General features: G+C 62.6%; 1 protein-coding gene across 5 annotated transcripts in view; it reads left to right on the top strand.

Annotated features, from left to right (window-relative positions):
- The window catches only part of GSE1 (Gse1 coiled-coil protein), a 102,838-nt gene that overhangs the window by 66,102 nt on the left and 23,949 nt on the right, over positions 1-12,787 (top strand). The window contains exon 1 of one of the 5 annotated variants that reach the window (XM_074881357.1): positions 6,264-6,760. The exons of the other annotated variants lie outside the window; for them this stretch is intronic. Coding sequence (XP_074737458.1) covers positions 6,724-6,760 — 37 coding nt within the window. The 5' untranslated portion in view covers positions 6,264-6,723. Of the gene's footprint in view, positions 1-6,263; positions 6,761-12,787 lie in introns of those variants that run through there. 5 annotated transcript variants of the gene reach the window in all.

Genomic DNA, 12,787 nt, shown 5'->3' with positions numbered 1-12,787 from the left:
GGGGGGGGGGAGGCCGGGGGTCCCCCACTCGGCGCCTGTGGAGCCGCCTGGCCCTCGGCCAAGGGCGCTGGCACCCAGCCGGCCCCCGGCACTGCCGGTAACCGGAGCTGCCTCCCCTCGCTGTTATTTCAGCAGGCGGGGGCAGATCGGTTTACAGGGCCAGGCAGATGCCTATCGGTCCCCCTCCTGCCGCATTGTCCACCGCCATGCCACCGCCACCACGCTACCGGGGCTGGACGTCACCGGTGATGGCGACTGCCACCGGTGCCCTGGTCTCCTCCTCGCCCAGGCACGCTGCCCTGGGGGTGCACCCGTCCGTGCCACCGGCTCACAGTGGCCCAGGGACCGCGGTGTCACCCAGCTTTGCTCTCAGCCACCCCGTGCTGCCAGCAGGCACCGCGTTGGCTCATCCCCTTGAGTCGGGACGGTGTGGCGGGCGCCAGAGAGGTGTTGTCCTGTGGGGCCGGCTGGGGCTGGTACAAGCTCTGCGTCACCCCACGCCCTGCCTGGGGTGCCAGCGTCCCCCGGGGGGCCGGGCAGCGGCTGGGGGGGGCCCCATGCCCCTGCTGGGGCTTGCGTCAGAGCATGGCGAGGGGTGTTTCACAAGCACTTTTCCTGTCTCAACCTGCCCTTGGCTGCTGCCCGCGAGGGGGGCTGTGGGGAGCTGGGGGTGGGAAGCGGGGGGCCGGTGAGGCCGTGGCGGGGGGGGGGTTGTTTACAGCCACGGAGCTTGTTTCCTTCCACCTGCCTCGGGGGAAGCAGTTAGCGATTTGTTAGTCAAACCAGATGAGCCTTCCTGGAGCGGCTTCCTGCCAGGCTCGGCATCGCCCGGTGGGTCCCCCCGCGTCCCCCCAGCTCTGCTGTGCCCCCCACCACAGCCAGCGCTGGATGTGGGGACCCTTGGCGCCGTTTCCCACCGGCAGCTTCCAGCTGTCGCCGGTTGACGTGGGCACCCCATGAGCTGGGTGGGTGGGAGCACCGCAGCCATGCTTGAAAAACAGGGGCGATGCTTGTTTTCGGGGCTTCTCCCCAAATATCACCGGGGTGGGGGGTTGTGTTGGGCAGCGCAGAGCCCGTGATGGCTTGGCAGGACAGCGGGGTTGGGAGGGTGCTCTCCTGCGGTGCTCGGGCGATAGTTGGGTGCTTGTGTGGTGGTTGGGTGCTGCCCAACTTGCCCCACCACGCTGCTGGGTGCATCCCGCTCACGCAGCCAACACCAGACGTCGTGCACCGTGCCCTGAGCACCCCAAATCATGCCCTGAACACCCTACATCATGCCCCGAGCGCCAACCATCATGCCCCGAGCGCCATGTGCCACATACCGAGATGCAGCAGGCACCGAGCGCCGAGCACCCCGCGTCAGGTGCCGAGCACCGCGCATCGTGCCCGCATCCAGCACCGTTGCCCGGGGAGCACGGGCACCACCCCTGCAAAAACGGGGCCCACGCATGGACAAGGAAGTGCCAGCCCGCGCCCCCTCGCTAATCGAGTGGCGCCGGGTGATAAATAAGGAAGTTAACACCCAACCCGGGCTGCTAATTAGCTTTTAACCTGTACTAGCAGTTAACTACAAAAGGCAGTCATTTGTTCCGGGGAGCTGGTAGCGTAGAAAGAACGAAACATGGCCAATTTTGTTCAGGATGAATTAAGACTTGCAAATGTAAAATGAGTTCATCTATTTAATTAAGTAGCGGCAATATGGATGTTAAATTAAGTTAATGGCAGGCATGCCAAAACAAGGTTATAAAAATCTTGTCCTGGCGGGGTGGGTTCCGGATGCGGCCCTTGGATGGGGGGGGACGGGGGCTCTGCCCTGCCCGTGGGTGGCCCTGGGGTGGGCTGGGGGCTGGTGGCCCTGGGGACACCCCTTCGGCCTCCGCAGGGATGGAGGGAGAGGGAGAAGGAGATGGAGGAAAAAAAAAAAAGGCAAGGAGGAAAGGAAAAGCGTGTCTCACCCAGCGCCGCAATCTTATCAGGGCTGAACTTTACTCTCCTGCTAAAGATATAGGATACTTTAGGGACATCGGAAAGAAATAATAACCCTCTGATTTGTAGCTCTCGGGCTCTGGCAGCCGAGGGGGAAGGAAGACTGTCTTCTGCCATTACCATTTTTTGTATGAACTATTCCCCAAAGAAATCAAACCCTTGTACAAGCCCTCCCGCGCGGCAGCCCCTGCTCCGGCGCTGACCCGAGCCGTGCGGATTATCACCGCGCATCGCAGCCGGAGACAGGAACATTCATTAAAATTTGAAACACAAATGGAAAATTGCTACTTGAAGCCTCCTTGCCAGAGAGCCAGCCGCTTGATCAGAGACCTCATTAATGTATCTAATGTGTAAGGAACAATTAGACTTTTCAAAGACATCCTTTTCCCAGCCAGGGGGGAAAAAAAAAAAAAAAAGGTAGCTTGAACCCCCCCATCCCAACCCAAGCCGCCTCGAGGGATCGGGGTGCGCAACCCCGGCGGGAGCCTACGAGCCGCCGGAGAGTCTCGGATCCATCCCAGCACCTGAAATGCCCGTTTCTCCTTAAGTTAGATGGGGAGGAAAGTGGGCTGATTAAAAAGCTGATTTCTTTTCCCAGCGACCGGCGGGGTTTTGCCATCCTCCCGTAATTAGCCGGTTACGCGGCCGTATGTTTTATTTATGAGCCGAGGGCGGAGGGAAGGGGAAGCGAAGGAACGACCGTGCCCTATATATCTGCAAATAAAACACTTCATTTCCCTCCTGGGGAATGTCACCTCGAGAAACCATCGCTTTCCTGCTCACTGCCCCGTCCAAATCGCAGGCTGTAAATGGCTTTGTGGGCCTGGCTGGCGCTCAGATGGGTTTAAAATATGGATTTATGTCTTTATTCTGCATAGTCAAAGGTCAACAAGAGCAGGAAATCATCGCTGAGCCGCTTATTTACGGTGAGAGGCGGCCACTTGCTCCCCTTCTTGCTCGTGCGTCCCCGCCGGCGGATGCTTTCAGGGTGCCGGGTCACGGGGAGCGCGGTGGAGCCCGGTGCCTCGGCAGAGAGCGGCCGTGCCTCAGTTTCCCCAAGCTGGGCTGCTTGGAGGCGAGCATCCCCAGCACGACTGCACCCCCTTCCTTAGGGACACCCCCGGGGAAGGTCGAGCATCCCTGAGGAGGTCGGGCAGCCCTGGCCACGTGGCATCCCCATGGCGAGGGGTCCCGTTTGTGGCCACTGTCACCCCGGCTCGCTTGGGGCGGCCTAGGCCGGGCCGGCGGCGCGCTTGCCCGGCGAGCTGCGCTCTCATGCTTTGCTAATCCCGCCTGGCACCTGCCCCAGCTCCCGGCGGCTTCGCGCGAGCAAGGAACCAATTAATCCTCCCGGCGCTGGGGGAAGTGGGTCAGGCTCGTCAAGCTCTCCCGCTAACGAGGGGCGCGGCGAGGCGTGGCAGAGCTGGCTGCTGGGTGGCCGGGCGGGTGTCTCGCGCCGGTGCCCCGCGTCCCGTCTCCCACGGGGTGGTAAGTGGGTAAACTGAGGCAGGGTGGCGCTGGCCGGCAGAGCGGGGCTCTAAGCGAGGAGGAGGAGGAGGGAGGGAGGAAGGGAGGGCGGCGGATAATTCGGTTGGGCCGATGTCGCAAAGGGCCGGGCTGGTTTCCCAACGGGGCTGCGGGGCCGCTGTGCCTCGGTTTCCCCATCCCGGCGAAGCAACGGGGTTCTCCCAGGCGTGGGGTGCTGGGTGCTGGCGGCGTTAGGGCTTTCATGGGCAGGGTGGGGAGCGCAGGCAGCGCAGGCAGCGCAGGCAGCATGCCCCTTTGAAGTGGAGCCCAACTTCCAGGAGTGAAGCAATTCTCGTTTGCATAATGAACAAAGGGAGCAGGGGGGAGGCGAAACCCCAAAGCCCGAGCTGGCAGGCAGGCCTGCCCTCCTTGCCTGCCCTCCCTGCCTGCCTGCCCGCTCCCCCAGCCGCCTGTAATTACAGGTTTATTGCCTGTACAGCTATTGTGTAATGACATGTTTGCAAATTAATTTTTACGGCTCATGCGATGGAGGGGCGGGGGGAGCAGAGGAGGGGTCCCCCGGTGCTTGCGTGAGCCCAGCAAATTCAACCCCTTATCAAAGCGTGGGGGGGCTGTGAGCGGGGTCGTGATGGGGGGCCCGAGGAAATTGGGTGACGTGGTGACCCCCCAGCCTTTCCAGCCCCCAGGGTGGGGGGTCCTGCTGGCACCCACACTTTGGGAGGGGGCATTGGGCTTGGGCTTCCCAGAGCTGTGTCACCCCATAAGTGACATTTTCTAATGCACCAGTCAGGGGTGCGGAGTGAGGGGGGTTGGCTGGGGAGGGGGGAAGCAGCGATGGAGCAGCAGCACCCAGCACCCAGCACCCCACGGATGGGAGCCCGGTGGAGCAGGGGAGCTGCCTCGGAGGGAGCGGGACACGGGCGATGACTCAGGGGACAGGCCAGAAATACTCCCAGCGCCGATCTTGACAGATGTAGGTTAGGAAGGAAGAAAAGACATAATAATAATCCCCCGACCTGGAATTAGAAAAGCAATATTTAACGTGGGGAGCGGGGGGGAGGAGGAGGGGGGCAGTTTTTCACCGGGTCTGTCTTTGCCAAATGGGTTCCTGGGGAGCTGGGCTGAAAGGGGGGGGTGTGTGTGCACACATGTGTGTACACGCGTGTGTGTGTGCGTTTGTGTGCGTGCACACGCGTGCGTTCGCAGCCAGAAGACCTTTTGCAAAGACCCTCCTGCTCGCTCGCAGCGAGCACCGGGCCCAATCTCCTCAACCATGGGGCCGGATGGGCTTGGGGTGATACCGGGACCCCCCTGGCCCCCCCTGCCCCGCGATCAGGAGCAGGCAGGGGCAGGCAGGGGCAGGCAGTGGGGCCCTGGGAATGGCCTGTATCTTTAAGCTGTTTGAAGGGCTGGTCATTATCATACAGGATGTGGCTTCTCTTGCAGGGGCGAGATATCACACGTCGCCTTCGTGAACTTTGGTGTTAAAAGCAGCCGGCAGTTTGGGAAGAGAGGGCCAGAGCTTGGGGGGGGGGTGTTGTGGGGTGTGGGGGGAAGGAAGGGGGGGGCAGCACACACGTACGCTTACGTTCACGCGCCCCGAAGCGCGCACCCACGCCAGCGCGCCCACGCCAGCCAGCGCGCCCATGCGAGCCGCGAGCGCGCCCATGCGTGCCGTGAGCGCGCCACGCTTCCCCCCCCCCCCCCCCTTTTCCACCCCGCCTTGGCTGATCGTTTGCTTAAAGCAAATTAAGCCGGGCCCTCGTTACTATGGTGCAGCCAGGATCTCCAGCCTCCCTCGCTCTCCCCGTAATAGCATTTATTAGCCCTATTTGCCTGCAAGCATGTCTTCCCGGATCTGCTAATGCATCAGCGGAGAGGGAATGGGGGAGATCCTATCAGGCGTCTGATTGCAGCCCCCGCCGAGCGAGCTAGGCTGGGCAGGGGGGATTTGGGGGCGCGGCGGGGGGGCAGTGGGAGCTCGCCCCTCGCCCCCCACGTAGGGGCCGGGGCAGGCAGCCTTCCTGCGCCTGCCTTTTGTGAAGCAGCAGGCAGGAAAGTTGGGTTATTTATTGTTTTGTTTCCTAATTTTCCTCCTTAAGCGACTAGGGGGGCTTGATTTTCTATTTTTATTTTATATCCACCACCCCCCCACACCCCCTCGCCCCCCCATTGGCAGCTGTTTGAAAACAGCATCCCGGAAAAGACCGAAAAAAAAAAAAAAGAAAAAGAAAAATTATTCTGTGTGTAGGCGAGGAGGAGGAGGAGCGGGGTTTGAGGGGGAAGGAGGCTTCTCCTGCCCTCCCGGCCTCGGCTGGCGGGGTGCCCCGGGGCTCGCCTCCCCAAAAAACCACCGGGGATGAAGGTTGAAGCCTGGGGGAAGCGGGGCGGCGTGACGCGGGGAGGGGGGTGCCGGGGCGAGCAGCTGCCTGCCGCTCTCCTGCCCGCTCCCCTTCATTAGGGGAGACAAATCTGCTGTCAAGTAGCCAGATTTCCAATTTACCGATAATGATTCTTGCATGAAAATTGATCGAGGGGCAAGTCTGCCGCCTCTCGCCTGCCCGGCTTGGCGCAGCCCAAGGGAGCTTGGGCTTTTCTGCTCGCCTCGGGACGCGCCGCTCGGACGGACGGACAGACGGACGGACGGACAGACGTCGGCTCGCAGCCCCGCGTGGGTCACCCACCCCACGCCGCCAACACCCTTCAGTGGGGTGGCGGGGGGGGGGGGAAACACCCCGCTGCACCGGCCTGCTCCGGGGGTGCGTTGCCCCCCACGCCGAGGGTCCCACCGCCGCTTCTTCCTCCTCCTCCTCCTCCTCCTCGCCGGCTTTTTTGTGTGCTCGGGGCTCAAGCGGCAGGAAAACCCCCGGGAAGGCGTCACGCCGTGGCAGCCCCGCTCCTGCCCTGGCCACGCCGGTGACAGCCGCCACCGCCACCCCTCCGCCGGCGCCCTGGGCTCGCTGCTATTTCAATTTTTATTTTTCCTCCTCCCCCCACGCACTTGATTCCCCCCGCTCCTCCTCCTCCTCCTTCTCCTCCTCCTCCTCCTCCTCCTCCCCGCTCCACCGTATTTTTTCGCCTCTGGTTTATTTTTCCAACCCCCTCCGTGTGGCTTGGTGCTAATTTTTTTGGGGTTTTTTTTTTTAATTATTATTATTTTTTCCTTGCTTCCTGACACATCCTCTTCACCTTGGGTCTTTTTTCTTTTTTTTTTTTTTTCCTGGCCGCAATGGAACTGTAACATAAATCATGTTTGGGTTGAAACCACCTCTCTATTACTTACCAGGTAAGGCACCGAGCGATGCTGTCGCTGGCCCCCCCGGCCCCTCTTCCCCCTGGGGTGTCCCTGTAGGGTACCCCCCAGCTTGGGGACACCCCTTTGTCTGCCCCAGCCAGCAGCAGCCGAGGGGAATTTGGGGGTGAAGTTACTTTCTCCCAGAGCTAATAGGGGTTTTGGGGTCTGGCAAGGTTTAGGGGGGGAGCAGGCAGCCCCGGGGCAGCACTGCAAGGCTCTGTAGGGTTTTGGGGTGCTTGGATCCCCCCTTCTTCTCCTGCTGCCGCTCCCTCACCGTGGGGGTTTCTTCCCTCCCCGATGAGCTGGGGGGGGGAGGTTCTGGCTGAGGAGGGATGGGGAGAAATGCTGGGTACGCTGGGTTTTGGGGTGGGGGGTCCCCTCTCACAGCCCTGCTGCTGCTTGGGCGTGGGGACTTGGGGCACCAAAGTTTGCTGTGCTGCCCCAGCCAGCAGCACCGGCCCCCGCGGCAGCCGGCGAGGGAGGCCCCCCCCCCCCTCTGTGGGGGTTTGGGGTGTTTGGAGAGCATCGGTGATGAGGGGGGCTGGGGTGCGAGCTCGGGCGTGCACTGCGGGGAGGGGGGGGGCACTCAGGGTGCATGTTTGGGGTGCACGCTTAGGATGTGTGCTCGGGGTGGGGGGTGCTCTTGGGGTGCAGGCTCCGGGTACATGTTTGGAGTGTACACTGGGGGGGGGCACGCTTGGGGTGTACACTCAGGGATAGGTGCTCTTGGGGTGCGCACTTGGGGTGCACGCTCCAGATGCAGCCTTGGGGCTGGGAGCTCGGGCTGCGAACTTGAGCCGCCCGTGGGGTGCAGGGTCGGGGTGTGCGCTCGGGCTGCGAGCTTGAGGTGCTCTTGGGGTGCACACCCAGCGTGTGTGTTCGGGGTGCACGCTCCGGCTGTGAGCCTGGGCTGTGAGCTCAAGGTGCTCTCGGGGGTGCAGCCTCGGGGTGCTCGCTCAGGCTGCCAGCTCGGAGGTGCGCTCTGAGAGGCGGGGGGGTGGCGGCGGGGCCCCTCTCCTGGGGGGGCCGTACCCCCACGCGACGGTTTCCCCGCGGAAGGTTGTTTGTTTCAGGAAATGGCTTTTGCATGTGGCAGTTGTTACAGGAACGAGCGGCTCTGCCCAAGCGCGCCTGCGCCGGAGCACGCGAAGGCGAGCCGGGAAGGGCGGCGGAGGGGTGCCGGGGTTGAACTTGGGGGCCCCCCCCCCCTCCACCTCCCAACCCCGGGAGGGGTTAGGGTGTGACATTCCCCTGCCCAGGGCTGTGCCACGGCGGGGACACGGGTGACCTGCTTGCCCGTGGCACCCGGCTCGCTCCGACCCTGCGCCCTCCTCCCTGCCAGCCACGGGGGTCCCGCTCCCTGTCGTCCCCCCGCCACACCACCATCCCCTTCCCTGCTCCTTGCTGGTTCCCAACTGTGACAGGCAACGTCTGCCCGGCCTCGGTGCCATCCCCACCGCGGCGGGGACTCCTCCAAAGGCTGCAGGTGCAGGGAGACAGGTTGAGGGTTGGTTTTTATTTTTTTTTTTTTTTCCCCCTTAAATTCCATATTTAGCACACTCCGGTCGAGCGGGGGTTCCCGGCGGCAGCTCCTGTTGCGTGAAACTTCTGGCTTTGCCGTTGTTGCTAATGCACTAATTCCTGTGCCCTGGAAAACCCTGCTCTGGCCGTCTCTTCGCTTTCCAGCCACCTCGGAAGGGAAATAAAAAAATCAGAGGAGAAAAGCAAGACAGAGAGGCGCATGGAAGTGTCAGGCTGTGAGATTTAAAGCAATTAAGGGAAATTACGCTCGAGGCGCTGGCAGCAGAGAAATCGCCGGTGGCAGCTGCCGGGGTGTTGGGAGATGCCGGTGGGCCAGGTCGGGTGGGAGCAGATGGAGACATGAACCTTCCCCCGTGGGCTCGCAGGGGTTTGGTGAGCGCTGGGCTGGTGGCGGTGACTCAGCGGCGCGAGTCCTGCTGGGGACTGTCACCGCCTCGGGGACTGCCCGGCTGCGGCCCGTGTCACACGCTCCTCGGTGGCTCGGTCTCCCGGCTTGGCTGGGGCATGGGATCCAGCTGGCTGCCGTGTCCCTCTGGTCACCGATGCTTGTTCCCTGCATCCCTCTGGTGTCACTCTCTGTCCCCTGCATCTCTCTAGTCACCGATGCTTGTCCCCTGCATCCCTCTGGGCGTGGGGCTGGCGATGTGCAAGGGGGCTCAGCTGGCTGCGAGGGGACACCGGCCACGGTGGGGACCCGACATCGAGCGCGGGAGGGGGCCAAGGAGGGGACCCCATTCCCCGCCTGTACATATGGGAATGTGCTCGCCTTGAAATACAGGGGTGCAATTGTCACCCATCGCCGGTGGCCAGCGTCCCTTGGGGACAGCAGCATCCTTTGGGGACAGCAGCACCCCTCGGGGACACAGAGCATCCCCGGGGGGGCCTGGCTGTCTGCTCCAGCAGGCGCGAGGGTGGCACCCGAATGCATGCAGTCTTTTGGGGTGTTGTGTCCCGCCCCCCTCCACCTCCTCTCCCTATGGGTGTCCCCAAATCGCTGGAGGGGCCCTGGGGCTCCCCGGTGAGGCAGGACAAGGCCGTGGGTGCCTCGGCGTGCCGGGGAGGATGGCGGCGGGTGCCGGCGGCGGATGCTGCTGACTCAGGACCTTCCCAAATGGTTCCTATTTTTACACCGGGGCCGGTAATATTTAGCCCGTGGATCAAAGCAGATGGAGGGAGCTGGGTGATGCCGCGTAAACACCCGCTTGGCGGGTGCCGCGGGCGCCAGGCGTGAGTCACCGGCGGCTTTTGGCAGCGCCGGGTGGGGACGGCCGCCCCCAGGCTGGATTTGGGGTGCTCGGGGCTGAGCCCCGCTCTTGGCAGCTCCCGGCTGGCTGCTGGGGATGCCCTTCCTCATCCTCACCGGGTGTGTGGGGTGCTGCGAGAGTGGTGATTGAGGGGTGCTGAGGGGGGACTGGGTGATGCCAGAGAGGTCCGGGCTGTGTTGGGGTGCTGGGAAGCCCTCCCGCCTTCCTCCTTTGCCCACCCCTCCTCCTCCTCCTCCTCCTCCTCTCGCCAGTCCTAAATTCGGTCGCCATGGCAACCATGTCAACCACTTTCCAGCTTCCCCGTGATGGTTTGAGGAGGGGAGGGGAGGGAAGAGAGGAGCCAGGGGAAGGGGGGCGGCGGGCGGGCGAGGGCTGCACGCCACCGGGGGTTGGGGACCGGGGGCATCGCCCTGGGATCGTGGCTCGGGGTGACGCTTCCCAGATGGTTTTTCCCCGCTGGGTCCCGTCTGGCGAGTGGGGGCCAGTGCCAGCCACCGCGGTGCTTGCCAAGGGGTCAGGGTTGCGGGTCCTGCCCTGGGGAGGGGGCTCAACCGCAGCCCCCCAGCTCTGAGCGGGTGGGTGGGCACCCCAAAAATTCAGTGCCTGTCTGCAGCCATCCTGCTCATTCCAGGGCCCCGCTGGTACCTGGGGTGTCAGTAGCCACACGACTTGGAGGGGGGTGAATTATTCCCAGACACCCCCTTTTTCTTCCGTTTTTCTTCCTGCCCCCCCCCTTTCTGTAATCTCTTTATTCCTGCGCTAAGCCTGGTTCCCAAAGGTTTTAGAGCCAGATTTGCCTGTAGCTATATAGGACAGGGTGAAAAGCCGGGCGGCTGCGCGGGTGGGGGTGCAACGCCGGCATCACCCCACGGCGCGTGGGCACCTGCTTGCCCCCCGGGGCCACCTGCGCCAGCATGGAGCCGCGGTGCTGCAGGGGGAGAGCAGGAGAGGTGTAATTACCCCAGCGAGACTTTGGCCCGCCATGAAAACAGGCTCCCACTGCCGCCTCCACCCGTTGTCCCCCCCTTTTCCAACGGTACTGCCAGACCCCGATGCCCAGGGGTCACCAGGGTGCCACAGGCATCGTTCGCCTCCAACCCCACGCCAGGTTTTTGGGGGGGAGCAGGTGCTTCTTTTCTCTACAGCGTGTTCCACCCCCCTTCTCTCTCCTCTTTCCTTGGCACCGGCTGGCGGCACCTGCCAGGGACGCTCCTCCTTGGCACGGCACCGCGGCACGTGCGCGGGCACCGCCGGCGGCAGCCGCGCTCGAGGCACCGCCGGCAGCCGTGGGGGGAGCGGGGCCAGCCCTGCCCCGAGCCTGGCAGCGGGGTGCATATATCCCTTCCCTCCCCTCCCTCCCCCATTTTATTATTAATTTTTAACTTTATTTCCCGAACGCCGCGCTTAATTAAACGCAGCCGCCTCTTGCCACGAGCCGACGCGGGGTATTTATTACACCAAATGTTGACGGGAAGGATGCTCCCCCTCTGACGGATTATTGCACCGGCATTAAAAGGAGGGGGGTGTGTGACACCCCAACCCCCCACCCCCCCCAAGGGGCTTTGGGGGGGAAGGATGCTGTGTTTCTGCATCACCGAGCTTTCTCCTTCCCCCCTTCTTTTAATAATAACGCTTTAAAGATGTTTGACATCTGTAACAAACAGCTGGCATCCTGTTATGGAAGAATGTCCTTTTATTTCCAAGCAGGTTGAACTGTCATTAATAGTATAATTAGGTGATTATCGGCGTACAGCAGAAAACTGCTTAATTGCACAGCCAGCTTTGCGAGGATCCCCGGCTCCTTTATTGCTGGATTTGTTTTAGCCGCCTGAATTTTTTCGCGCTGTGTTGTTGTTTTTTTCCACGTTGATTATTATTTTTTAATGTGCGTGGCAGCTGGGGGAGCGTGGCAGCACCGGCGGCGCCGGGGGACACACACAGGCTGGCACTGGTCCCCCTGTGTCCCCCCCTCACACCCCCAGGTCCCCAGGGGATTTATTTTTAACCCTGTGCGTGCTGAAGGTGGTGAAAGGAGTCTCAGAGGTGGGGTTTTGCTGGGCACAGCACCCATGGGTGGGAGCACCCGTGGGTGGGAGCTGACCGGGTGCTGAGTTATTCGAGGGAATAAAAATGTCTTTGTTAGCGGCACCGTGCCATCAGCTGCCGGCGGGAAGCAGAGCCACGGCAGGAGGGCACCCATCGTTCCGGGGAGCCTTCACCCACCCTCACCCATCCCTGCAGGCCGGGACCCTCCTCCTGGGGCACCGTGCCCCTCTCCATCCCTATGGTGCGTGGGGGCACGCACGTGGCTCGCTGCGGCTCTTGAGTGGCTGTGATGGAGTTGGTCCATCCCCATCCCCATTCCCGTCCCCGGGATGTGGCGTTTTGGGGGCAGAGCAGATTTTTTGGCGACCGCCAGACAATAGCGCTTTGTATCTCCCCCCGGTGCCGCCAAACACACTTGTTAGCGCCGCAGCTTTGTGCTGTAAATTTCCATGGAGTAATTACGTCTTAATTTATGATAATCCCGGGCGGGCGGTGGAGGGGGGCAAGCGCCAGTCAAGTTTGGAAGTTGCCTGCCGGGGCCCGGGGTCCCCCGTGGCTCACGCCGACCATGAACTTCTCCATCTCGGTGCAAAGCCAACGGATGGGGAAAGTGTCCCTGAGCGGGGACCGGGGCTGTCCCCGGGGAAATGGGGCCACGTGGGAGTTGGGGATCAGTCCCAGTTTGCAGAGCAGGAGTGTCCCCAGCGCGGTGGCCGGTGATGCCGCCCATCCCACCACCCGTCCAGGAGCTCAGGAGCCCACGGGCGCGTGGGTTTGGGTCATCCCGGGGTGATGCCGGGATGCCGTGCCGTGTCCCGCTGCCAGCTCCCCCAAGCAGGGGGGAATCATTCCCGCAAGCCCCCCGGCACTGCTCCGGCATGGGGCCGGAGCCTTTCCCCTTCCCACCGCTGAATGGCTCATCCCGCCTTTGTCTGGAGGGCTTATTACTGGCAAAATAGAGGCTCTTTTCCCTCGGCCTTCCTGGCGGGCAAATTAGACGCTTTGGCAATTTTCGAGGAGGATGACGGGGAGGGGAGGAAGGCTCTCATCGCCCACCGGAGGACCCCAGCACCAGGCAGGGTGCTGGCACTCTCCAGCAAGGGTGCAGGGTGGGAAGCGAGAGGTTCCCCATGTCCCCTCCAAAGCCATCGAGGCACCACTGGGA

The sequence above is a fragment of the Strix uralensis genome, chromosome 12, assembly GCF_047716275.1.
Source record: "Strix uralensis isolate ZFMK-TIS-50842 chromosome 12, bStrUra1, whole genome shotgun sequence".
Taxonomy (NCBI): domain Eukaryota; kingdom Metazoa; phylum Chordata; class Aves; order Strigiformes; family Strigidae; genus Strix; species Strix uralensis.
This window is presented reverse-complemented; position numbering and strand designations above follow the sequence as displayed.